The following is a 23863-nucleotide window of genomic DNA, read 5'->3' as shown; positions in this document are numbered from 1 at the left end:
TAAAGAATTCAAAGTGGCATCAGGTTTTTTGGCCATTTTTGCCAGTAAGGTTGATCCTGATGCTGGAGAGGTATCTGGTGAGACAGCTGGACTAGTAACAGAGGATCTTCTTTTTAGTTGTATAGGTAGTTGGGTCCGAAGTTGTCTAGAATCTTTAATGAATGCTTTGGGATGCTTTTCTGAGTCTTTCTTATTTTCTTCTTCTTTATCTCGCATTAAGACACTCAAAATAGCTGCATTTGTAATCCAAGAGAGAGGCGAGGGGGGGGGATGCAACAGTCTTTACACCATCAGTTCAGAGAATCTCCCCTTTAAAACTATTTGCATATACTGATCAATTCTGGAGAGCAGTTAGCACATATTGCTGTCATTCAATTTTCCATTGCCAGCTCAACGTCTGCAAGTCTGCTCAATGACTTTCAGAGTCTGTTAGAATCAGCCAGGCAAAGAGATTCAAACTGCGCCACAACTTGGCAAAAAGCCAAGTTTCGTTTTGAGATCGTTAGTGGGTATAGAAAGGAAAACCGGCTTGCTTCTCCTTGTTTCAATTGCTATCAGACACCCCTGTGAGTTAATGATTTCTTATTTTCAAAATGTTTAAAAAAACCTTTGAGTTGTTCCGTGCCTCTGCTCCGCCTTCCTGAACTTTATGGAGTTAATGGTGCAGGCTTCTTCGCTAGCCCGTCCGGGCGCTCGCCGCCGATTCCAAGGCAGCGGGCGCATCAAGGACAAGCCGCGAGCTGGCAGCCCAATCTGCTTCCCCTCTTCTCCAAGGGGAGCCGCGGATGACAGTTGGAGGGGTATTTCCCCACCACCACGCCGCTTTATTCGGGGTGCAAGGTTCGCGCTGCCACGGTGGTCGGCGATGGAACCGGAAGTCTGGTTCTATGCTTTTCCTAACCCACTGCTTTCCCTCCAAATCCATCCCTTGTACAGTGTTTAATAAGTCTCTGTTTCTTGGTTGATAACTTGAAATAGCCTCTGGTGTCTCATTTCTTTTGAGTTAAAATAAGTAAAGGGGACTAAGAAGGAGAAAATTAAAACTCCAAATAAGCATTTTGGCAAAGAAGCAGTCTTAGACTCTCTCTCTTTCTCTCTCTCTCTCTCCCTCAGCATGGGATGGGAAAGCGGGGGATACAGCCGTTTTATTTTCAATTCCTTTCTTAATAATACCAAACATAGAGTTTGCCTTTTCACCACTGCAGCACACTGGGTTGACACTTTCATTGAGCTATCTGCTATAACCACAAAATCTTTTTCCCTCTCAGTTTTAATAAGTTTAGACTCCATTAGACTGTACTTGAAGTTGGGATTTTTTGTTCCAATGTGTATCACCTTACACTTACCAACACTGAACTTCATCTGCCACATTGTTGTCCACTTATCCAATTTGTGGAGATCCTTCTGGAGCTCTTCACAGTCATCCTTGGTTTCTTGAGTTTACTCAGGAGTGTTTGGTAAGGTACCTTTGCAAAAGCCTTTTGAAAGTCCAAGTATATAATATTTAAAGGGTCACCATTGTCTACATGTTCATTCACTTTCTCAATAAACTCCAAAAGATAGGTGAGGCAAGACTTCCCTTTGCAGAAGCCATGCTGATTTTCCCTCAGCAGACTTTGCTTCTCTGTGTGCCTAATAATTCTATCTTTGATTACAGTTTCTACTAATTTGCCTGAGACAAATACTGCCTTTCTACACATGTACCCTTCTTCACATAGCAAGCAGTCTGGAGCCAGCCTTCCCTCTTAGAGATACAGAGGTAGTTATGCTGTGAGCAGGTTGCCGGAGGCAAACCCGGCAGTGTGTGATCCGTATCAGCTATGTTGTTGATACATGCAATGTAATCATAGGCCATTTATGCATGGCTGTTTCCTCGTGATCACCCTGCTGACTATTTCGGGGCTTTATATTGATTATGCATGCTTTTTCCGACAGTCAGAAGTCGCCTTGGTCTCCCCCCGTATTTTCATGCATTTCCCCCACGTTTCCTGGATGCTGGCCAAACAGAATCCAGAAAACCGGGACAAAACACATGGAAATGTGTGGGGAGAGTGAGGCGACCTCTGATGGTCGGAAAATGCAAGCATAATCAAAGCAAAGCCCCAAAATAATCAACGGGGTGACCGTGAGGAAACAGCCATGCAGTAATGGCCATAGAGTCTTTCTTACATTATCTCTGGCCCTTCTCTTCCCATCAGTCCTGCTCCTCTACTTGCCTCTTTACGGTTTGCTGCTTTTGTCAGCAACAACAGTGAAGAACCAATACTGCCTTATGAAGGACAAAACTATCACATACCAAAGTAAAAGAGGAGCCTACTGTTAATATATACAACAATTATGGATGTGCATATGTATTTAAATAATAAGTTTATTGCATAAGGAGTCTGGGATTTGTCTAGGGTTTTTTTTTGATGAGTGGGGAAGAAGCCAGGATTTTATAGTTTTTGCAGCTGCCTGAGATAGAAATGTCCCTCCAGTTGGCCACTTAAAAAATGGTACTTTGACCCTAAAGCATTTTACTGGGCTTTATTTCAATCCTATTAAACTGAGCCAGAAAACAGTGTATAACTCCTATTGGTTACAGTTCTTAGCCATCACTGAAGCCTGGTGTTTATTAGTCAATTTGTTCTGATGAAGCCTCAGTTCCTCTAATTGATATATACTGACTAGCAAATGGTTTTATTGTTATTTTATTAGGTACATTTTATTCTGCCCTTCCTCAGGACAGCATACATGGTTTGATTTATTTATTTACGAAATTTGTACCTTGTCTTTCTGCTCTTATCGGGGTTGTTAGGGTGGCTAATAGATTCAAAATCGTTAAGCAGTTATGGAACAAACTTGTTCAGGCTGTTTCTGGGAGCTTGTCCCCCCTGGATTGAGTGGATCCTCTCTTGCTGCTTGGTGCCCAAATTCCAGGTAACACATGATACGATCATTTTTCTAGACTCTATGAGTCTATTTCATCCTCATTTATTAATAAGGCCTTAAAACAGATCTCAGCTGTGGATTCCTATAGGTTACCTGAATGGCCCCCAGTAATGGAAACAGAAGTTGGAAAGCTCATATCTTCATTAGCCTCAGGTAAAGCTCCAGGAGAGGACCTTATCCCTACAGACATGTACAAAGCTTTCCCTAGCTGGTGAGCCCTGATCTTAGTTAAACTGTTCACCCAGATAAATAATCTGGGAATATTTCCCACTGGATGGAAGACTAGCATAGTAGTCCCTATTCACAAAAAGGGGGACAAGACTGATCCCAATAATTATCGCCCAATTAGTCTCCTAGATACAGCATTAAAAATATATGGGAAATACCTATTGTGGTAACTAGAGGATTGAGTTATAGAGAACCAGATCTTACATCCTCACCAAATGGGCTTTACGAGACATCAAGGCACTTTAGATAACTGCCAAATACTCTACCAGTTAGCACACTCAGGCATGAACAGACCAGCATGGCCTTTATACATGGCCTTTGTTGACTTAGCCAAAGCCTTTGATTCCATCGACAGAGAAAGACTATGGGGGAAACTGGCAAAGACCAACATCGATAAAAGACTGCTGTTTCTTCTCAAGGAGCTCCACTCAGATACATACACAAAAATTTGTGTGGGCACTTCAGGTTCATTAACAAACGAAATGCTTACAGGGAAGGGTGTTAAACAGGGGTGTGTTCTTGCGCCCCTCCTCTTTAACCTGTACAGCAGTGACATAGTACTAAAGCTATCAGACCCTGCTTCTGTCCCCCTGTCTGTGGACCAACAAAAAATCTCAATTCTGTTGTATGCAGACGACATGGCTCTATTATCTTTAACCAGAGTTGTTTTAAAAAGGCTCCTTAATAACCTGGGTGAGTATTGTAGTGAAGAAACACTCACAATCAACTACTCCAAAACTAAGGTCGTGGTCTTCAGAAAAAGACCTAAAATGTTTCCCTGGAGTATACAAGGACATCAGATTGAGCAATGTAAACTCTTTAAATACTTGGGCATTACATTCAGTGACACTCTGAACTGGAATGGCCACCTCTCAATCATCAAGTCTTCAGCCCTAAAGACCATAGGAGCTATCCTGAGATTTTATTACACCAGGGGTGGATTTCTTATAGATCCAGTTCACAAACTTTATACTAGTAAGGTTATTCCTCACTTATTGTATGGCATTGAAATATGTGGGTGGAAAAAACAAATTTTATCCAACTTAGAAATTACTCAGAATATGTTCATGTGGCACATCTTGGCTTTGCCAAAAGGAATACCAGCGGCCCTGATGAGGGCAGAATTTGGCCTCCCCTCAATGAAAGCTTGAGCTCAGTTTATAATTCTGAAAACACTGAAAAAATATAACTTTAAAAACACTGATTCACTCAGTAAAAGCAGTTTTCACCTACTGCAAAATAGGGATACTGAGTGATCTAACCTCCTTGGTAATATCATCTCCCATTTCTCCATCCCAAACGATATGCTCCGGCCCTCAGGGAGCAATTTAGAATTACGAGGATGGGTCTATAAACAAGATACATTAATTGATAGCCATCTAGCTACCCATACGAAATTCGCCCTATGGTTCAAACTGATAAAAAATACCATTTTAGAGCCCTCTACCTGGAAGACATCACAACATGCAGCCTCAGAGCAACCCTTACATCGCTGCATTTCCAGGCTATACCCACGGAGCTACTTGCAGGCTGTTTTTTTTAAAAAGCCTCTGGCTCAATGCCTTTGTATATGTGGTGGTTCAGTAGAAGATCTCCCCCATTATGTTCTGGCCTGTCCTTTATATACTGAGCCCCGGAACAAGTTTTTGGCGAACATTCTTTCAGTGTCACAATTATCGTCTGATGTTGACAGATTAATCTATTTGTTATCAGATATGGACCCTTATGTTTCCCGAGAAATGGCACTGTTTGGCCTGGCGGCCAAGAAAATCAGGGCAAAGCAAATCACGAAAGGTGGTAAAGCTGGATAGAGCCAAATGGGTGTATTTTAATTTCTTAATTTTTGTATTCTTTTAATGATTCTGGTTTTGTTTATTTTAACTTGTTATATTGTTTTAGATTGTAACGGCCTATGGCCTTATACAATAAACTTGATCTAATAGATTCAAAATGTACATCATAAAACCCAGTAAAACCCAACAAAACATTACAACAAAACATGAAACAATTAAAAGCAACTAAAATATATACACACAAACATTAATACAACAATTAAAACACAGGGCAGGAAGGAGGGATCACTGAGAGACTACTAGCTGAAACAAAAAAGTCTTCACCTGCTGGCAGAGGACAGTAATAGATGGAGATATGCAAGTCTCTCTGGGGAAAGAGTTCCAGAGTTTTGGTGCCATGACCAAGAAGGCCTTATCCTGGGTTGCCAGAAGGCAGGGGAACCAGAAGCAGGGCCTCAGGAGATGACTGTTGTGATTAGGTAGTTTCATAAGATAGTAGGGAGTCTTTCAAGTATGCCAATTCCAAACCATATAGGGCTTTAAAGGTCAACACCAGCATCTTGAACGGTGCCTGGTGACAAATTGGGAGCCAGTGTAGATGGTCGAGACTGTAGTAATATGGTCCCTATGACCCATTCAGCACCCTGGCTGCAGCATTCTGCACTGACAGAAGTTTTGGAACTCTATGAGGACAGCCCCATGTAGACCACATTACAGTAATCTAATCTAGAAAAGAGCACAGGGTTCATGCACTTGGCTAATATGCTCTTATTTAAACAGTCACTGAATGTGCTTCAACCTCTGGCTGTATGTATGTCTTTTACCTGTTAATTTGAGATTAAAGCCAGACAGACCTCTTCAATAACCAGGGACTCCTTCCCACTTCTATTGCTACAGGGTAACTGACATGACAAGCAGTTTTCTTGTCAGTCAGCTCTTGACTACAAAGGAAGGAGAGAGGATTCATTACCTCAAGAAGAAATATATGTCTCCCTTTCCCTCTTTTGCAAGCCTTTCTGTGCAGTTGGAAGTGCCAAAATTGACGCACACTGATCTGTAGTAACCATTCAAGAAGTAATGAATATATTAGTAAAGAATAAATTACTATGAATTTGTTGCTTTCAAAAAATCCAAGTCTTCAGGAAAACTTTAAACAAGCCTAAAGAAGGGCCAAACTAGATACAACCTAGAAAGTGGTTAGGATCTCCCATGATTTTACAAAGTTAAAACCAGCCACGCAAAGGCCCAATTCAGATTAAAGCCATGTCATATGGTACCTGTCCCTAACCTTCACCCTGGAGCAATTAGCAGCTCTGGAATGCAGTTGATCTCAGGAATATGGTATATGAGAGAGGTTTTTTTTAAAAAAAAATCTAAACTGGAGCCTTTCACAGTATCTTTAAGCCTTTTAAGTAGGGTCATGTCTGGTTTAACTTATTTTATTATTTGTTTGTTGGTTTACATTATTTATTATTCAACTTTCTTACTGGGACTCAAGGCGGAGTCACAGAGTGTCAATACAATCAACCAGATGGGACATTCAATTAACAATGAAATAGGATTTGGGTTGTAGATCCAACCAAAAGTCTAAAAAAACAGAACTGAAGCAAAGCATAAGTGTTAACTTGACATATGGGAGCTAACCCACAGCAAACTGTACACAATAGTACAGGCCACAGTCCCCAATAATTTATCCAAGTAACTTTGTGAAGCCATTTATAACAGTGCTACCCTATTGCCAGCATAGAAAAGCCATCTTGAATAATTCAGTTTTGCATAGTTTGTAGGAAGCCGGAAGAGTGGGAGCCTTCCTGACCTCCTCAGGCAGGCCATTCCACAAGGTGGGGGGCAAATGGAGAAGGCACATGTACCAGCAGTTGTTGACTTTGTCTATTTGCAGGTTGGCACCTGCAGAAGACCCTGCTCAGATAAGCAAAGCTGTCATGGGGGAGCTGTAACAGAGAAAGAGCTGCTGTTCTTTGGCAAGGAGATTCCTATAGAAGCAATGAAGAATCCTTTAGGTTGTCAGGCTAATGAAGCAGCAAGGGTTTTCTGACCACAGCTATGCCATGATGCTGAATGATGACTCTTATTCCTCTCCGGCTCATGTAATCCCAATAATGCTGTAGTTATGCAGAATATTGCTTCTTAAGGAAGGTTTGCTTAAGGGCTTAAACTCTTAAGGGCTTGACTACAAACAGAGGATTTTCCAGGTGAGTTTTAGAAAGAAAAGACCAGGAAACATATGCCACTGGCATGTTTCTTAGAGACATTCTGCATGTTCAGAAAAATTACATGGTAGGGCCATGTGGACGATAGCTCTTTAAGAATGTGAAATGGGGAATTTCATGATTGAGTGCTCTCCTACATTAAAAAAAAAGAAGAAGAAGAACACAAAGCATCTCTTTGGAGAGCCAGCATGGTGTAGTGCTTAAGAGCGGTGGTTTGGAGCAGTGGCTCTGATCTGGAGAACCAGGTTTGATTCCCCACTTCTCCATATGAGCGGCAGCTGCTAATCTGGTGAACTGGATTTGTTTCCTTGCTCCTACGCATGAAGCCAGCTGGATGACCTTGGGCTAGTCACACTCTCTCAGCCCCACCTACCTCACAGGGTGTCTGTTGTGGGGAGGGGGAGGGAAGGTGATTGTAAGCCGGTTTGATTCTTCCTTAAGTGGTAGAGAAAGTCTGCATATAAAAGCCAACTCTTCTTCTTGTTGTACCTTTCTCCCTGCTAAGTTAGTCTTCAGAGCTAGAAACTTCGTCCATGAAAGCTTAGCTATCACCAGGCGGGAAGGGTTGTTTGTTGTAACTTGGTTTTCTTAGACAAAGGTTCATGCCAGTTTTCACCACATGCATTGTGAAGTGGTAAAATCCAAGATAAACTGTGGTATATTATTCTTTTGAATATGTAAATCCTGCCTTGGATAAGGGTACTTCATGAGTGAATTTCAAGTACAGTGTTTATAACTATCCATTTATTGAATTATTTTAAGTATTTATTTACATATTTATTTACATCTAACAACAAAATCTACAGATGCCAAGATTTGTGTGTGTGTGTGTGTGTGTGTGTGTGAAATAATTGCTCAGTCATATGGGATTCATCTATCTTGGGTGGCAGAAGAGGGGAGAAAAAAACAGCTTCACCAATCTAGGCCTTATGAATATTTTGAAAGTCCTGTAGGGTCTGGAACTATGTGTACTTCCACTCGGTAGAACAATTGGACACTATTGTTGATTAAAATAAACTGGATGGTATCATATTACCATTATTTAACAAACCTATGAGTGTGTCTGTTAAGTGCCATCAAGTCGCTTCCGACTCATGGCGACCCTATGAATGAAAGTTCTCCAAAACGTCCTATCTTTGACAGCCTTGTTCAGAACTTGCAAATTGAGGGCTGTGGCTTCCTTTATTGAGTCCATCCATCTCTTGTTGGGTCTTCCTCTTTTCCTGCTGCCCTCAACGTTTCCTAGCATGACTGTCTTTTCCAGTGACTCTTGTCGTCTCATGATGTGACTAAAATACGAACCTATAGCTGAGCAAAATATGATGGCTGTCATTAGTCAAACCAAAACAACCCAACTGCCAAATTACAAGTCAACTAGAGTCCTTTGGGTTTGGGTAAGGCACTTTTTGTTGTGCATTTCACATAGGTGTGTGTGAGGTAAGGATGTCCAAATGCTATATAGTTGTAAATAACATGGAAATACTCATATCTCCAGTCTTCCACCGGTGAAACCATTTCCTTTATAATATAACTAGGACAACATCAGCAGAGAAACTCTTTTATCTGAGTAGGCAGGTGTAACTAAAACCTTTGGAAAGTGGCAGCAAGTATCTCTATTTACAACTGGGAAAGACCTCAGGCCCTCCTTGAACAAATGAAAAAAATAACAATAGTTAACACATTTCTGACAGGCTTTTAAAACCTCCAAAGGGACAGAGCCTGCAAATGCCCTCATTTCTCTGACTAAACTGTGTTTAGAGTTAGGACTGTTATTTCCTGGGACCGCTGGAAGCATTGTTTGGTTTCTTATTCCCAGGTGTGAGTTTTGCTATGAATCTGTTCCCTCTCCAGATTGGGTAAGACTTGGCAGACAACACAATACATGAAACTACCAGATACATGAAACACAGCACTTATTATCTGGATGTCTGAAATTGAAAACACTTAGTTGCTCTGGTGTTTTGCTTCTTCTCAAGAAAATGGGTACCACATGTTAAGTGAACTCAAACATATTTCATTTTATGTTTTACTGGATCCAAAAACGCAACCCCAAATGAGCTGGTGGTTTATTCTGGAAAAGCTCAACTACCACTTAATATTTTAAGCACATGCAGAAGAAAAAGTCAAAAAGTAATCAGCACAATTGTTTACCATACTTACCTCATATGGACTTGCACAGGAAGGCAGCCCTCCCTTCCTGATTGTATCCCATGGTTGATACGGAATTAATACTACAGGTTTTACGTCATCTGGAGCTCATGATGATAAAGGAAACTGCCTCTGAATATATGCAGAGTGTTTGTCCCTTATCATTGAGGAACCAACTTGGCACACATTTCTGAGATGACCATACCGAAATGCAAGACCATCACACAGTTTATTGGAACAGTCCATGGCCAGTAAAGAAATGCAAGACCAAAGAGTGCCCAGTCTAGTTTATAGTGATGCCTAAAAGCTGGGTTGGAAGTTCTGTGGTTCCATTCTAAGCTCGGTCAGGATCATGTGGAGTGACTTTAGTCAAGTCACTATCATTCAACTTTATCTCCAGTTTCTGCCATCTAATAATGGGGTGTTAGAGGCATCATTGCAGATAACTTAACAGAGCTGTGACTCAGGAAGCTCCACGTTCAAATCTCACCTCACTTCTGCCCTGAATGCACTGGTGCACTCAAGACTCAACTAGACATGGGACTGAGAGATTTTGCCAGGGTCTCTAAAGGAAAACAGCAGCCACACAGGACCCCAGTTTGATCAAGGATGCAATACAAAGTAGGGGAGAAAGTATACTCTTTCTTCTGTACCCTTTTCCCAACTGAAATCAACCTTCCTCTTGTGTTGTTCCCCTTGGAAGAGGAAAATAAACAGGCCAAGAAAGGGTGCCAGAGTTCATAACAATGTGAAGAGTCATTTTGATAGGTGAAACCGTCTGTACCGTGACTCCATTTCAGACCACTGCCCCACACAACCGCTAGGTTCCATTAATAAAAAAAACTCTCAGAAGATTTGTTCATGGATTTCTCAGTGTCTCAGCTGTTTGGCCTTTAGTCAAGCCATTAACCCATGAGGATTACAGAAAGATAATTGAAAGTATTGTGAACTTTTCGAAATTCTATGTAAATGCTATTATTATTATTGTTGTTGTTACTGTTGCTGTTATTATTTACACACCATTTTTACAAGCACTGTTGATACAATATATGTAAGTGCCTTGAGCGTAAGCAACTTTCAAAGAACTGCTATATAAATTCTTACTGTTTGGGGCAGGCTCAAGTCCTAGCTCTTCCCTTCCTCAAATCAACTACAATTACTTCTCCAGCATAACTTTAGGAAGAACTGGAGACAAGCAAAACGACCATGGTTACTGCACTTGTATTCCCACTGATGTATTAAGAGTCTGAAAACGTTTAAAAAATACTGTTCGCACTTTGTTTGGCCCCTTTAGCTGTGAAAACGTTTTCCAACCATTTATAAGCCGTGGTATCCAAAAACCCTTTTAAAGTGATGTTTTTTATAACATTTTCAAACTCTTAATACATCGCTGGGAATACAAAGTGCGGTAACCCCCTACATTTCTCTGGACTATTCATCCCTGAATAGTAATTGATGCCTGTGTGACTGTTGCAGGGTAAATAGTTGACAAGAAAAGACATTTTGTGGATTCTCACAATGCTGTCTCTTCTTTCTTTGCATGAAAGTGATGCCATGTGATTAGTTTGCTCACAATGATTTCATTTTGTGTCCTCAAATCAACTTGAAATCTTTATCTTTCACTGGCATACAAAAGATTTACATCACTTGTTATGGCTTCAAGTGTTAATTGAAATTCACTGTCTTAGTCTCTTTGTCTTCATGTATTTTTATTACATCATGCACAATACCATATTTGCTGAGGCTTTTTCCACTGGAAGACATTTATTGGTACTTTAAATAGGTCTTAATTTATGTCATTTTTGACAGTGACATATGTTGTACGGAACTTGCAGAGAAGTTGAAAGTTATAATTCATTTCTGTTTTCAAGTAAAAGAAGTTCTCAACATGTTGATTTGTTCTCCAAATGGCAAAACATACTAGTAGATATAAAACATGTTGTAACACAATTGTAATTAGCATGGTGCGCTATGGATATGAAGAGAGTTCCAGGGAACATGCCAGTTATGTGCTTCACAGCCCATTCCTGAGGTTGCGGGCCAAATGGGCTTAGGGGAAACACAAGAGCTTACGCCGGTGTTAGGGGCACTTGCACTGTCCAGAAAGGGCTGGACGACGATGCAAGTGGAGCTAGGCCAGCGGTGGAAGTCGGGGGTGGTGCCGGCGCAGTTGAGGCCACGCCAGCGCCACAGAGGAACAGAGGCCATCACCGTCCCCCAAAGGGGTGTTCCTGGGGGCATTACGAGCACTAGGAGCATTTCAAAGTGCTTTTGGCCGAGGAACACCTACTTTTGATGGAGCAAAGTTACACCAAGTAGTAACCTGGCGCAGCCTACTGAGCTCCATGCAGTCTCCCTCGCGACCGGACCAGTCGGCCAGCAAGCCCCATGCAGTCTCCCTTTCGACCCAACCAGCAGCTTTTTCCCAGAGCAGCATTTTTTCCAGAGGCGCTGGCCCCGCCCACCTCACCCTGGTGGCTGTCGAATTTTACTAGGTGGCAGGCCAATGGTGGAAGGCAGGAAGTGGGCGAGCCCCTGGGGAGAGTGGCCTGGCAGGGCGGGAAATCCTTCAAATGCGGCACTTTGAGCCCGACCTTCAACTGACAGGTAAGCCTTATATGGTGCGGCATGCTCCCCAACGTGGGGACTTTGTGATTTCCCCCCTCTCAACCCTTCCTCAAGGGGAACTCTGCCTTGGCCTCCCCTAGATACCGGGGAAGGACAGTCTCATTCTCGATATTCCCTGCCGGAGTTAGAGTGTGGGTAGGTGAGCTCACACTGGTGAAGGGAGCCATGGGCAAGGCAACCATCTCCATGGATTAAGGGGGCGCTCTGATGAGCCTTCAGGAGAGCGTGAGCCACAACAGGGCTAGTCGTATCGCAGCCCAGTGCAATACGTTTTTTTCCAGATGGTGAGGTCTGGCTGTCAAGGAGGCAGCGTTGCCGTTGGGGCAGAGGCGATGGCGGAGATCCCTCCCTGTGCTCTCGGTGCATGCTGGCCCACTCCCTCATGGCACTCTTGGAGTTCAGTGATGGTGTTCATCCAGTGGCCGCCATGGCCAGCCTCACGGCGCCCCAGCCACCATGGGCATTCTGAGGATGCTTCCAATTTTCCCAGAGGCACTGGCAAAGCCAGCCCCGGGACCTCCTGTATTCCTCAGCTGGCAGCCCTGGAAGGGCCTGAGGCTGGGGCTCTGTCTGGTGGGGCAGTGCTCACAACCTCCTTTGTTGTTCCAGAGATTAACCATTGCTGGCCTGGAGCCCCAGTGGCAAGCCACGCTGCCAACTCACCCGGTGAGGTGGGCCCATCTGACAGCGCAGCCCCTGTGCTGGATTGACTGCCCTGGGTGAGGTGGCCTGCAACCCTTAACACCGCTCACAGACACTTGGCAGGCAGAGAAACAAGAGCTGGTGGGGGCAAGCTGCCAATGCCTGGCCTAGCATGGCACCTTTCTGTGCAGGTTGACCATCCACGGCCCCATGGTCCTCCAGGGCAGCATCAGTGCCACAGCTGTATGTTTCCACCCTGTGCCTTGGTCAGCTGTCCATGCCTCCCAGTCCACCTTGTGCACCTGCTCAGCCCTCAACACCAGTCTAATAAAGTGACACTCTGAACTGGAGTCTGTTTCTGTCCTTCGGGATAAGTGCCAGGGATAAATGGGTTTGGCAGCCCCTTGGGGGTGGCAAGGTTGGGGGAAGCATGCGCCACTTGAGTTCTTGGTGGGCCCCTGGGGATGGGTGGGCTGAAGTCCTCACAAGGAGCCTCCAGTCCTCACTGGAGGTGTGGTCGGCAACTGCCATGTTGGTCCCTGGTGTCCATGACATTGAGACTAGCGTGGGATGGTGAGAGCAGGGTGAGGTAGAGATGCTGAGAACCTACTATAGCCGCAGCCAAATGGCTCAACCCAGCTGTCACTCCAGGTGCCTCCCCCTCATTTGCATGCCAACATGGATGGCTTTCGGATCACTTTCTCCTATCAAATCTCTCCCCCCATTGTGGAAGAGCCTCTCTTGGCATCACATGGCTGGGTTGGAGACGGGGTGCATCCTGGTGTGGCCAGCCCCTACTAGGCGCCGCCGCTGAAAGGGGCTCACAACATGTGGCCCATTTGTCAAACCACCCTCACACCCTCACACCTGTGCATGGGTGGCTCACACCTACTGCCTCTGGTGCTCTCCACAAGGCTCAGCCAGTGAGACCGTGCTGGCAGCTTCCCAGCCCCCATTGTTTTGGTGACCATCTTGGACAAGGGCTGGCGGAGTTGCCTCTCTGATTGCCCCCCCACATCCCCCACAGGCCCTTCTCTGCAATGAGGAGCACCCAGAAATGGACACTCAACAAGATGGGCGCCCAACACAGTCGGTCATTGATCATTTCTGGCCCTTGCATGGTCACCCTCTTCCATGCAAGGTGCTTGCCATGTTGCGCCCATGGGCTCTGCCAACTCTGGCAGATCTTCAGTGGCGCATGACCCTGGTGTGCCTCGCTGCTCCCTGGGACCCCACACTGACTCCAGACCTTTCCAGGCCCAACTACCAGCGAGGCAAGTCCATCTTGGCTCGAGGCAGATCTCCAGCCCTGGCCACCCTGCTGGGGGCCCCGGCTCAGGCCCAACAAATGAGGTGGGAGCCCTATCGAGGCAGTCAGGGAGTAGTTGCTCTTGCCAGACCCTGGCCATCCACCCTGAGGGTCCTCCCCCCCAATGTATCATCTCTGTAAGAAGGGTTGATCAGTAGAGGCTTCCCCCACAGAATGCTTGGCACACCACCTAGGGAGGGGAGGATGGTAGCACCTGGCATCGGACATGTCAGAGCTGGCAGAAGGCAAGCTGATGGCACCAGCTGCCTCTCGCCTGGCGGACCCAGACTCTGGACCGCCAGTTGCTCAACTCTCAGGCCTCCTGACTCCTCACTCTCCACCCCATTCCCCCCCTTAAAGTGTTCCTTGCCACCGCCGCCATCTGCACTTTCCTCCTTGTGGGCAGTGGGGGCAATGGGAGGCCACTCCTGGCCCACCAACACCCGACTTACAAAGATGCACTGGAGGGTATGGTGGCCCTGGAGAGGAACCCAGGACCGAGGTGTTGCATAGCAGCCTGGATGGCCTTCTGGCACAGACAGGTAACCTGGGAGAATAGTGGCTGGACAGGTTTACGGTGGGCAATGGGCAGGGAGGAGAGATCGTGAGGGAATTGCTTATTGCCACCCCCTGTCATTTCCTGGCTCTCTATGTGTGCATTTTCATGTTGCTAGAGCCAGCCCAAATGGGGGCCCCAGGGGCCCCCGAGCCTCCTGTCAACACTTCCCTCAGTCCTCCAGTCATCTTCCAGCCCATATGGGGGGCCCTTCCCCTCACCCCAACCCATCCACCATAACCTGCCAACCATGGCTTTCAGGGGAGGCGGAGGCATCACTGCTCTCCCATCCCTCATGGGGTCTGGCTGCTATCCGACCTTGAACGTCCCATGCCGTTGAGGCAGGGATCCCCAGGGCCTGCACGGTTGTCCCCATGGCCCACCCTGTGGCAGGATGCCATTTTCCTAATCCAAGATGGTCCTGGGAGCTTTATTTGCCCATCAGTACACATGCAGCCCCCAACAGGGTAAATGGTGAACTCTGCAGTCATTTCCGGTCAGGCAAATGGCATGGGGGGGGGGGGAGAAGGCTGAAGCCCCTCTCCCTCTGGACTTTGGTCCCAATCTGAATCAGGGTTCCATGTGGTTGTTACATGGCAAATGTAGTGTCTAGTTCAGACCTTACTTATTAATGCACTGTCTCTCCCACCATCCCTTTCTTGACACAAGTAAGAATTCAAGCCTTCAGAAAAAGCACACAATGCAGTCCTCATGAAATTTGTACTTTGCAATGGAGGTGATGGAATTTATGTTTCCATGTTCCCCAAGTCAAAAGGCACACAGATAGCCAGTGCATCTGGAGAAACCTAGCCTGGAACTCTTTTCCTTGGAGTGCATGCTTTCTACACATAGGGAACTGTCTTTTGCTGTGAAGGAGCATTCACCAGCCCATCTCCCAGCAGCCTGAAATGGTATGGTCTTATGGGGGTCTGTACAGTTTACTTCTTCCAGAGGTTTGATTGGCTCTAATTTGTCCTGTTAACATTTCAGACAAGAGTGTAGTGTGCCTGGCATGAACTAATGAAATATAAAGAGTACCTCCGCACTGTACTAATGAATTACTGAACAGCATTCACAAATTTGATAGTAGTTCTGTAGACATTGGGTATATTTACTTGGTAATGAAAGCAGAAAGAAGCTTCAGCTTAAAAGAGTATTTGTTTTGCTCTGACTACCTTAAAAAAACTGCTAAACAACCTTCTAAAGTTTCATTTCTCTTTGAAGTAAACTGCCACATTCCTGTTCAATACAGTATTCAGTGTTTCTTCATTGAGCTGGCAAAGGAGCAGGGCAGCTGCTGCAACTCAACCCAGTCTCAGGGAACACCATTGTGACTCAAGTCATTCTATTTATTTAACAGCAGTGAAAGGGAGGTGACATGACATGGCTCTTCCGAGGCCATTCTTGAACATGGCAAAAACCTCTCGGCATTAAGGTGCCCGGCCCAAAACTCGGCAGTGGGAAATTTTTGTAGCGCCGTTTGCGTTGCTCTCCCTTATTGGTGCTTTTCGTATCATTCAGTGTAGCTGCTAAAATCAACTTGTGGCTTACTTTATGCAGATTTTAGCTCTCTTCAGTGAGACGTGGTATGGTTTAAGTACTGGTTTTCAGTAAACCTTATGTGAATCGGTGGCTCTTACAAGCAAAGGTGTTTAAGAACTGCTGAAATAGATCTCCCAAACTGATATATGTTGATTCCCTGCTTGAACTAATGCAATAACACCTCAGACACTGTATGATGAAAATGGCTAATAATGTATTAAACTTATAAAATGTATGTTTTATAATATCTGTTGCCAAAATTGTATCTTGCGGAGAGTGCCACACTGTTGTGTATTAAAGAGAGTATGGGTTAATTATCAAACAAGTTGTGTTGACCCTTTTCAGTTTTCAGAATTCATCTTTGCTCTATCATTTCACTTTGGACTGTAGTAATGCTCAAATATTTTGTTTAGTCTGTCAGTTTTATCCATTCCCCCCTCTTCAAACAGGAATGTGTATTAAATCTACCAGAGTCTGTTTTCCTAATCAATGCAGTGGGAATGGGGATTGCATATCTAGAGTGTCCCGATTGTATTATCTAATGTTTCATGCATCTCCATAACTGGGTTAAGCCCCCTTCCATAGTAGCCTATTAAAAGTGCAGTGAATTGATGGGGGGAATGCCTTGCATCAGGAATAGATTGTATATGTCTCATGGGCCTTTCCCTATGAATTGTGAAAGACCCTTGCTATTAAGTAGTGTAAAATATTGACCCATGAAGTATTTGTGCAACATAATCTCAAAGAGAGGATATTACACTGTTCTTTGAGAATCAGTCCCACACTAGTAATAACAGAGCCCTGGGTGCACACTAGGCACCAAAATATGGAAAAGAACACAGAAGGAGACCTTATAGATAAGAAAGATTCCCCAAACTGCATAGGAAAATCCTATTTCAGCAGCTTCCCAAAAGAATGGGGACCTAAGGCTGCACATGTGCACTGCCCTCATTCTACTAGTGTGGCAGCAGAGTGCAATTCATAAGCATGAGGCCTTGCTCATCAGACTTAGGAGTCAGGGTGTCTTCTGGGACAACATGTGTCCACAGGAGGGAGAATTGCTTTCAGGGAACATGTGCCTTCATGAATTCTCTGAGCCCAGTTCATACCCTAGTATCCTTTAAAATGAATGGAACTGCCCCCTTGGACTTTGGGAGGTTGGAACTTGTCTCAGAGAATATATGCCTTCCTTGCCCACATAAGATCCAGTATACTGAGAGGCAGAATTCCTTCTTGCATATGTTCTCTAAGCCCAACTCCCCTCCCCACCTCAATAGGAGCCGTTATTTTTTTTTGGGGGGGGGGTCATCTAATTGCAGATGCATAGTTCTATCTGCATAGTTTTATTTTCAACAGGTGTCTGTCCAAATGTGCATGCTGATCCACAGTGGCTGTGTACTTGGAAGTTCATATCAGTGCACATTCTGTTGAAAATGAAGTAAAGAACAGCATCATCTAAATTCAGGTGCATATTTGCACATATATCTGATTGAGGCTAATGGTTCCTGATCCAGCCAATGATTTATATAAGCAGAAGGCCACTTTCCCGAGCAGGTCTTCTTAGTTGAATCCAGTATGTGATACAAGGTGGAGAGGGATGGTAAAAGCAGGGGAAATGTCTTCTTTCTGTTCTTCTTTAGGATAATGAGGTAACAAAAAATAAAGGTGAGCAAAATAGAAAAATCACACAAAATGTAAAGCTATGTACATAGATATATATCAAATTGACATCATTATATGAAGGTGCAAGTTAATTCAAATTCACATTTTTAAAATTCAGTATTTAAGACTGCTCATTTATATGTATAATTTTAAAGATATGGTAAGGAAAATGTAAGTGAAAAGGATGCACCTGGTGTTAGAGCCCACAGTCCCAAACAGTTTCCCCATTCTTGCAATGGTAAGTTTAAAAAAGTCAATGTAAAGGTAATTAGAAAATAACTTGTCTTAATGTATTAGAAAACATTCACTTTAAACCTGGCATTGAAAAGCCTGCTCCATATATAATTCTAATCAGCTGTTGATGACAAAGATATATCGATAAATAAACTGTGTTTAGATCTTTCCAAAAAAGCATTAATACTGATTTGTTCAGAAGTTTGTTAAAAATGTGAAAAGCCAGGAGAGCTTGTTACCTAGAAGTACAGAGCACCTGGTCTAGAAAAATAGTGGTTACAAAGTTTTGAACAGTGTTCTTCATTGGACATAGGCACCCAAAGCAAAATAAAGTATTCTACTTTTCCTTTGTTTTGAATTCTGTCAGGTAACATTTACTCTGAGTATCTTTAATGGTTAATTTTTGCACTGCTGAAGAACTTGGCATCTGAGAGCTCTATCCCAGTATTCCTATAGATTATTTCAGCCACAGATGGCAGAAGGTCTGAGGAACCCAGCATGAAGACCAAAGCATTTATTCTCCTTCTCTGGAAATGAACCTCCAAAAGACAAGTTGCTGCACAGCAGCACTACAGCGTTATGTGGGAAAGAAGAAAGCCAAATATATAGGTCAGATATAGCCTGTTGCTTCACCAGGTACAGTTGTTCCAGTAGGGGGCATAGTTTTTATTTTGATTGCATTAGATTTCACAGAGTTTATCTTTGCCATCTTTGCCTCTATAAAAAAGAGGCTACAGATTCTCAAAAATGTCCAGGAAGTTTTCTAAATGAAATATGAACAGATTTAGCATCTCATGGAATGTCGACTCTTGTAAAGTTTTTGAAGTCACTCAAAGAAATCTCGATGTCACCAAATAAGCATCCAGTTATCCAGTTACTGAAAAAAAGTGATATTTCACAAGAGAGAGGCTTTACTTTTAGCCAATTATATACTTTCAAGACATTGGGGTGGGATATAGGTCAAATTTTTGGCTTAGCTATATGAAAATGAGCAAGGAATAAGGGACAAAAAATGTTGTAACGGGCTTTTTAAAATCAAAAGGTTAAGGAAACTTTTTTATATAACTTGTGTGTTTTTTCGTAATTGCCTATTTTAGATTTGCTACTCATCTGAAGGATACTAATGGCCCTGGAAAGAATTCCAGTAATATCTAAGATGCAAATGAAAGACTGCATCAAAGAGCAAAACAACATGCACAATAAAATCATTCTTGTATCTCTTCTATATGTTTAAAAAGGGGATACATTTCACTAGAAAGTTACTTCTTTATCTCTGCTATAAGAAGTATGGGACAAAAAACAGCATGTGGGCTAGACTGGCAAAAAGAATGGATTATATACTGAGGGTAGGAGCAGGAAGTGAATGTACATGGACTGTTCCTACAATAATATGTTCAGTTTGGCCATCTTAGTTTGGAGAGAGAATAAGTAAGGGCCCCGACTTACCGAACTGACCCTGCTTGTGAGCTCATGCCTGATGGGGTGCAGCAAAGCCGGTGCGAAGCCAAGGAAGCGACAGGGGGCTGGAGGTCCTCTGCAGGGTGCAACAGGGTGCTGCAGGTCCTCTGGCAGCAGCGCTGTAAAGGCCCAATATGCTCCTGCGTCCCAGGAGCATGTGGCTGCAGCTTGCCCAGCCTGGCTGTTTGAATGGGCCAATCAGGACCCGCAAAGGGGCAGGTCTTCCTTGAAGCCGGCTGGCCCGAGCTGAAGTCTGCTTAAAGTTGTCCCATCCTCCTTCAGTTTAAGGTTTTGTAATAGTTTACATTTGTCACAATTTTGGCGGTTTGGCATGGGGAACAGATCCTGTTTGGGGGGAAAGCCAGCCTGCATGGTCCCTTTTCCCCATGCTGAGGATCCCAATAAGGGATTTTGGTGGAGGCCTGGTTGGGACATGTCAGCTTGAAGCTGTCAGGGACATGCCCAGCTTGGGGGGCTGTCAAGAATGGCCTCCCACCAAGTGGCAGGGGACCACATAGCTGGCTTCCATCCAGGTGGGTTCCAGATACTGCCATCTCAATTCAGTCCCAGCAGGCGGGTTAGGAAAAATCCATCAGCCAATAAGCGGGTTGGCCGATGTTCAAGGATCACACCCCAATGCCATGCCAATGCCTTGTTGCTGTAACCAATAAAGTTGTGGCCATTTTCCATCCAGCTACTGCCTTGCTGTGTCTTCTATTGCATGCTCCAGGGGGCAACTGCTGATAGGGAATGGTATAGGAGCATTATGGGGGTGTGTGTCTGGCCTTAAGGTAGACGGCTCTCAGCACCCACCAAATGGACATTGGGTCAGCAAAGAGATTTCAGAAAAGACACCATACATGCACAAATTTAATGTCAGCATCTTTGACATAGCTCTGCAGCCGTGATTTAACATTTTGAAAACAAGTTCCAGTTATCTCAAACTATTTATAATCAGAAGTTAAAACTACCAGAGGGTACTAAGGAAATCTTCAGTTTTGCGGAATACAACATAACCATTTTCTCAGTAGTCCACATGGTCCCTCACATTTAAGTTGCTTGCTCTTGAAGTACAAACTTGGAAAAGTAGGCTATACATACCCTACATAACCTCAACAAGATCATCTCATGCTATGTCAATTCTCCCTTGCTTTGGTTTCAGATTACTTCTATACGGCAAGAATATGAAATTAAACTTAAAGGTCTGATGCCAGCATCTTTGAGACAAGAACTTGAAGACACAATTCTTTCATTAAAATCTCAGGTAAAATCTTGGCATTTGTGTTTTTGTAAGGCTAGAACTGTAGCATCCTATGGACTTGGTTGTTCAACTGATTGATCATAAATGTAAAGGCTTGCTGGTGTCCAGTACTAATACTGTATACAGACCTAACGATGGATCCTATGACTCCTGTCTGCTAAGCTGGATCCTATGATTCTCTTCTGTTAAGTTTTCCTCCAAGGGAGAAAGACTTCCTGTGGCTTTTTCTGATGGAGAAAAAGACTTCCTTTGCTGAAGGAAACCTTTCTGTGTTGGAAAAAGATTTGGTAGAAGAGTGTCACAGAATCCAGTCCCAGTCTGCTTTATGATCAATAGAGTTCCAGCCTGGTTTTGATATAACTGCTGGTATTAGAACATTATCACTGTTGTGCAGCCATACACTTGGTGCCAATATGGTGCAATGGTTAGAGTGTCAGATTAGTATCTGGTAGAACCAGGTTTAAATTCCACTCTGCTATGGAAGCTTGCTGGGTAACCTTGGGCCAGTCATATACTCTTAGCCTAACCTACCTCACAGGCACCTGGGGCTAGAGGTAGCAGGCATAGTCCAAACACAATCCAGGGTCAAAGCACAGGTATCCCAAAGCCAAGCATCAAAATAGAGGGGCAAGTCCAAAGAACACAAGCCAGGCCACGGTCCAAAGTCAAAGGTTGTCATGAGTCAGCCTGCAGAGACCTCCTCTGACAAAGGGGAATTAGAAGCCAGAACAGAGGGACATCCTCAGGCAGAAATCCCACAGGAACAACCACAGGGACTATAGCCTGCCAGAATAGAGGATCAGCCAAAGTCAGGAGATGACTCACCATGCCTGCAGCCTGCCAGCTCAAGGACTCTAGTTGGACCTGACAACTTGCAACATGCAGTGTCTCCAGAGGCCTCGCCAAGGCCACTGGAGCAGAGAAAAAAACAGGTCCGTCTGGCAATGCAGCAGAGACGGCAAAGTGCTAGACTGAAGGCTTTACAGAGGAACCTCCTCAGTAGCAGTGATGAGGAAGAGCAGGGCTGAAGCACCACCTGTGAACTCAGCCTAATCAGCATCAGCTGGCTCTGCTACAGCAGCAGGGGAAGGGATTTAAGCCATCAGTTAGGCTTTGCTGTTGTGCAAGCAACTTGTCACCAACCTCCTTGTGTACTGGTCATGTTTCCCTGTTATCCTTTGGATTCCTGGTATCCTGACTTGGACTGGCTTTGACTAATGCCTTGGACTTCCCTTGCTGGTATTGAGATCTTGGACTTTGCCTGAATTGTGAATGGCCTTGGACTGTTCCCCAGACTATGCTTCCAGCCCTCACTCCTTGCCTGCACCATGACAAAGGTGAATCCAATAAGCAAAGTCCAGGTCTGGTCCAAGGTCAAACACACTAAGATCTAGGGAACAGCCCACCAGCAGGTTAGCAAGTTGCTTTCACGCTGGTTCACTCTTTTCTGGCTGCTTTTATCAGGAAAACCCTGGTGAAGAACAGGTGCAACTCCTCAACCTGCTGAGTCATAAGAACATAAGAAAGGCTCTGCTGGATCAGACCAAGGCCCGTCAAGTCCAGCAGTCTGTTCACACAGTGGCCAACCAGGTGCCTTTAGGAAGCAAAAAACAAGACGAGTGCAGCAGCACCATCCTGCCTGTGTTCCACCGCACCCAAAATAATAGGCATGCTCCTCTGATATTAGAGAGAATAGGTATGCAGCATGACCAGTATCCATTCTAACTAATAACCATGAATACCCCTCTCCTCCATGAGTCACCCAAGGACAGGTGCTACTCGTCAATGGCTGAGCAGCCTACTGGCTGTCAACCCTGATTCTGTGGTGACTCAAGCTTACTTGATAATTATGCATAATACAAAATATTCCAGTGATGACTACTGAAAAATTCCTACCTTTTAAATGAAGTGAGGCTGTTTTTTTGGTTTGTTTTTTAATGAAATCTGAGTTTCACCTGAAGGGCTGCTGTGAGCCTATGTAACGTTTCAAAGGAGCAAAAGCCCTGCCAGACTTCTAAAAGGGGAGTTAACTCAGAAAAACATAGCTGGCAGCTGCCTTTGCTGTGAAATGCAGTAGCCAGCCACAGACTGCTCAGTAAGCAGGGCTCTCTTCTGAAGCACAGGTGTCCTCTTCTTTGAAAATTGTTAAAATTCCTGCTTCAAAAAAACTCAGATACTGAGAGCAGTGGAATCCTTGCACCTGTCAGGGTTATGAATTGTTCCAGAGGAATGAGAGCGCTTGGCTGGGTAAAAGTACCAACAGAGCAGCATTAACAATGAACAAATAGGAAACACTTCTCAAACAAAGCTTTGCTTATATTTCAAATACGTTGGCCACTTCCTGCCCTTCCCCTCCCTCCTGAGCCTTTCAGTGTATTCTTTGTTTGCTGTCCTAGCATGGCACCAATGTACTGGTATAGAATGCATAGAATTTACCTGCAGCAAGAACATTCTGGTTACTTTTGCCCAAGACTCTATGTTGTGTCAGTGCTGACATAGAAGAACAACCGACCCTTATTCCATGTTTAGATACTAAATCACCAGGTGCCCTGTAAACATCTTTTAAGGCTTACATTTTAAGAAGTCCTGATATACTTGAATATTTTCAAGATGTTGCATAGGATAAAGGCAGTGTGTCTGGGAGGGCCAAGGAAGGTATTTCCAGTCTATGTGATTCACTGGGGGAAAGACTGCTTCTCCTGTCACTATCATGCACTGTATCATAGGCAATGAAATCTGCCTGTTTATAACAATTACCAATAGGTAACTGCACTAATAAATTAAATAATAAACAAATACCTCTCCCACTCACACTGGTTTGCTGTTTTGTATTTTCTTTGTATTTTCTAGGTCACATTTCTGCAGAAAAGGGCATCCATCCTGCAAGAGGAACTGAACACATATCGTACCAGAAGGTAAAACTGCGACTCATTTTGTAGTTGAGAGTTGTAAAATGTCATGAAAGTAGTTCCAAGATGAAGACAGTTTAAATGTGACTTGCTTTTCAGAAAACAGACTATTTTTGAGTAGTTATCCACCTCCCCTAACCTTAGCATTTAGTTAGTACTTATGAGAACCAGATTAGAGAACTTACAGGTACACTGCAAGCCTGGGATTTGCCTCGGCATTTATGATGAGATGGTGACATACACAGCTGCAGTTATGTGGAGGTGCCGCCACCTTTCAAGATAAAGAAGGATGATGCAATTTGTAATATTACAGATCGTATCTTCAAAGCTC

The 23863-nt window shown here is 44.1% G+C and overlaps 1 protein-coding gene across 5 annotated transcripts in view; it reads left to right on the top strand.

Moving 5' to 3' along the window:
* Positions 1 to 23863, top strand: part of CEP112 (centrosomal protein 112) — a 379853-nt gene that overhangs the window by 354844 nt on the left and 1146 nt on the right. For 4 of the 5 annotated variants that reach the window (XM_056854861.1, XM_056854869.1, XM_056854853.1 and 1 more), the window contains 2 exons: positions 20525 to 20626; positions 23474 to 23538. In XM_056854861.1, the coding sequence (XP_056710839.1) occupies positions 20525 to 20626; positions 23474 to 23538 (167 nt within the window). Of the gene's footprint in view, positions 1 to 20524; positions 20627 to 23473; positions 23543 to 23863 lie in introns of those variants that run through there. The other variant, XM_056854888.1, reaches the window with a different exon arrangement.

Source organism: Euleptes europaea, chromosome 1 (genome assembly GCF_029931775.1).
Source record: "Euleptes europaea isolate rEulEur1 chromosome 1, rEulEur1.hap1, whole genome shotgun sequence".
NCBI classification, from domain to species: domain Eukaryota; kingdom Metazoa; phylum Chordata; class Lepidosauria; order Squamata; family Sphaerodactylidae; genus Euleptes; species Euleptes europaea.
Note: the sequence above shows the minus strand (reverse complement) of the source record. Positions and strands in the feature narration are given on the sequence as shown.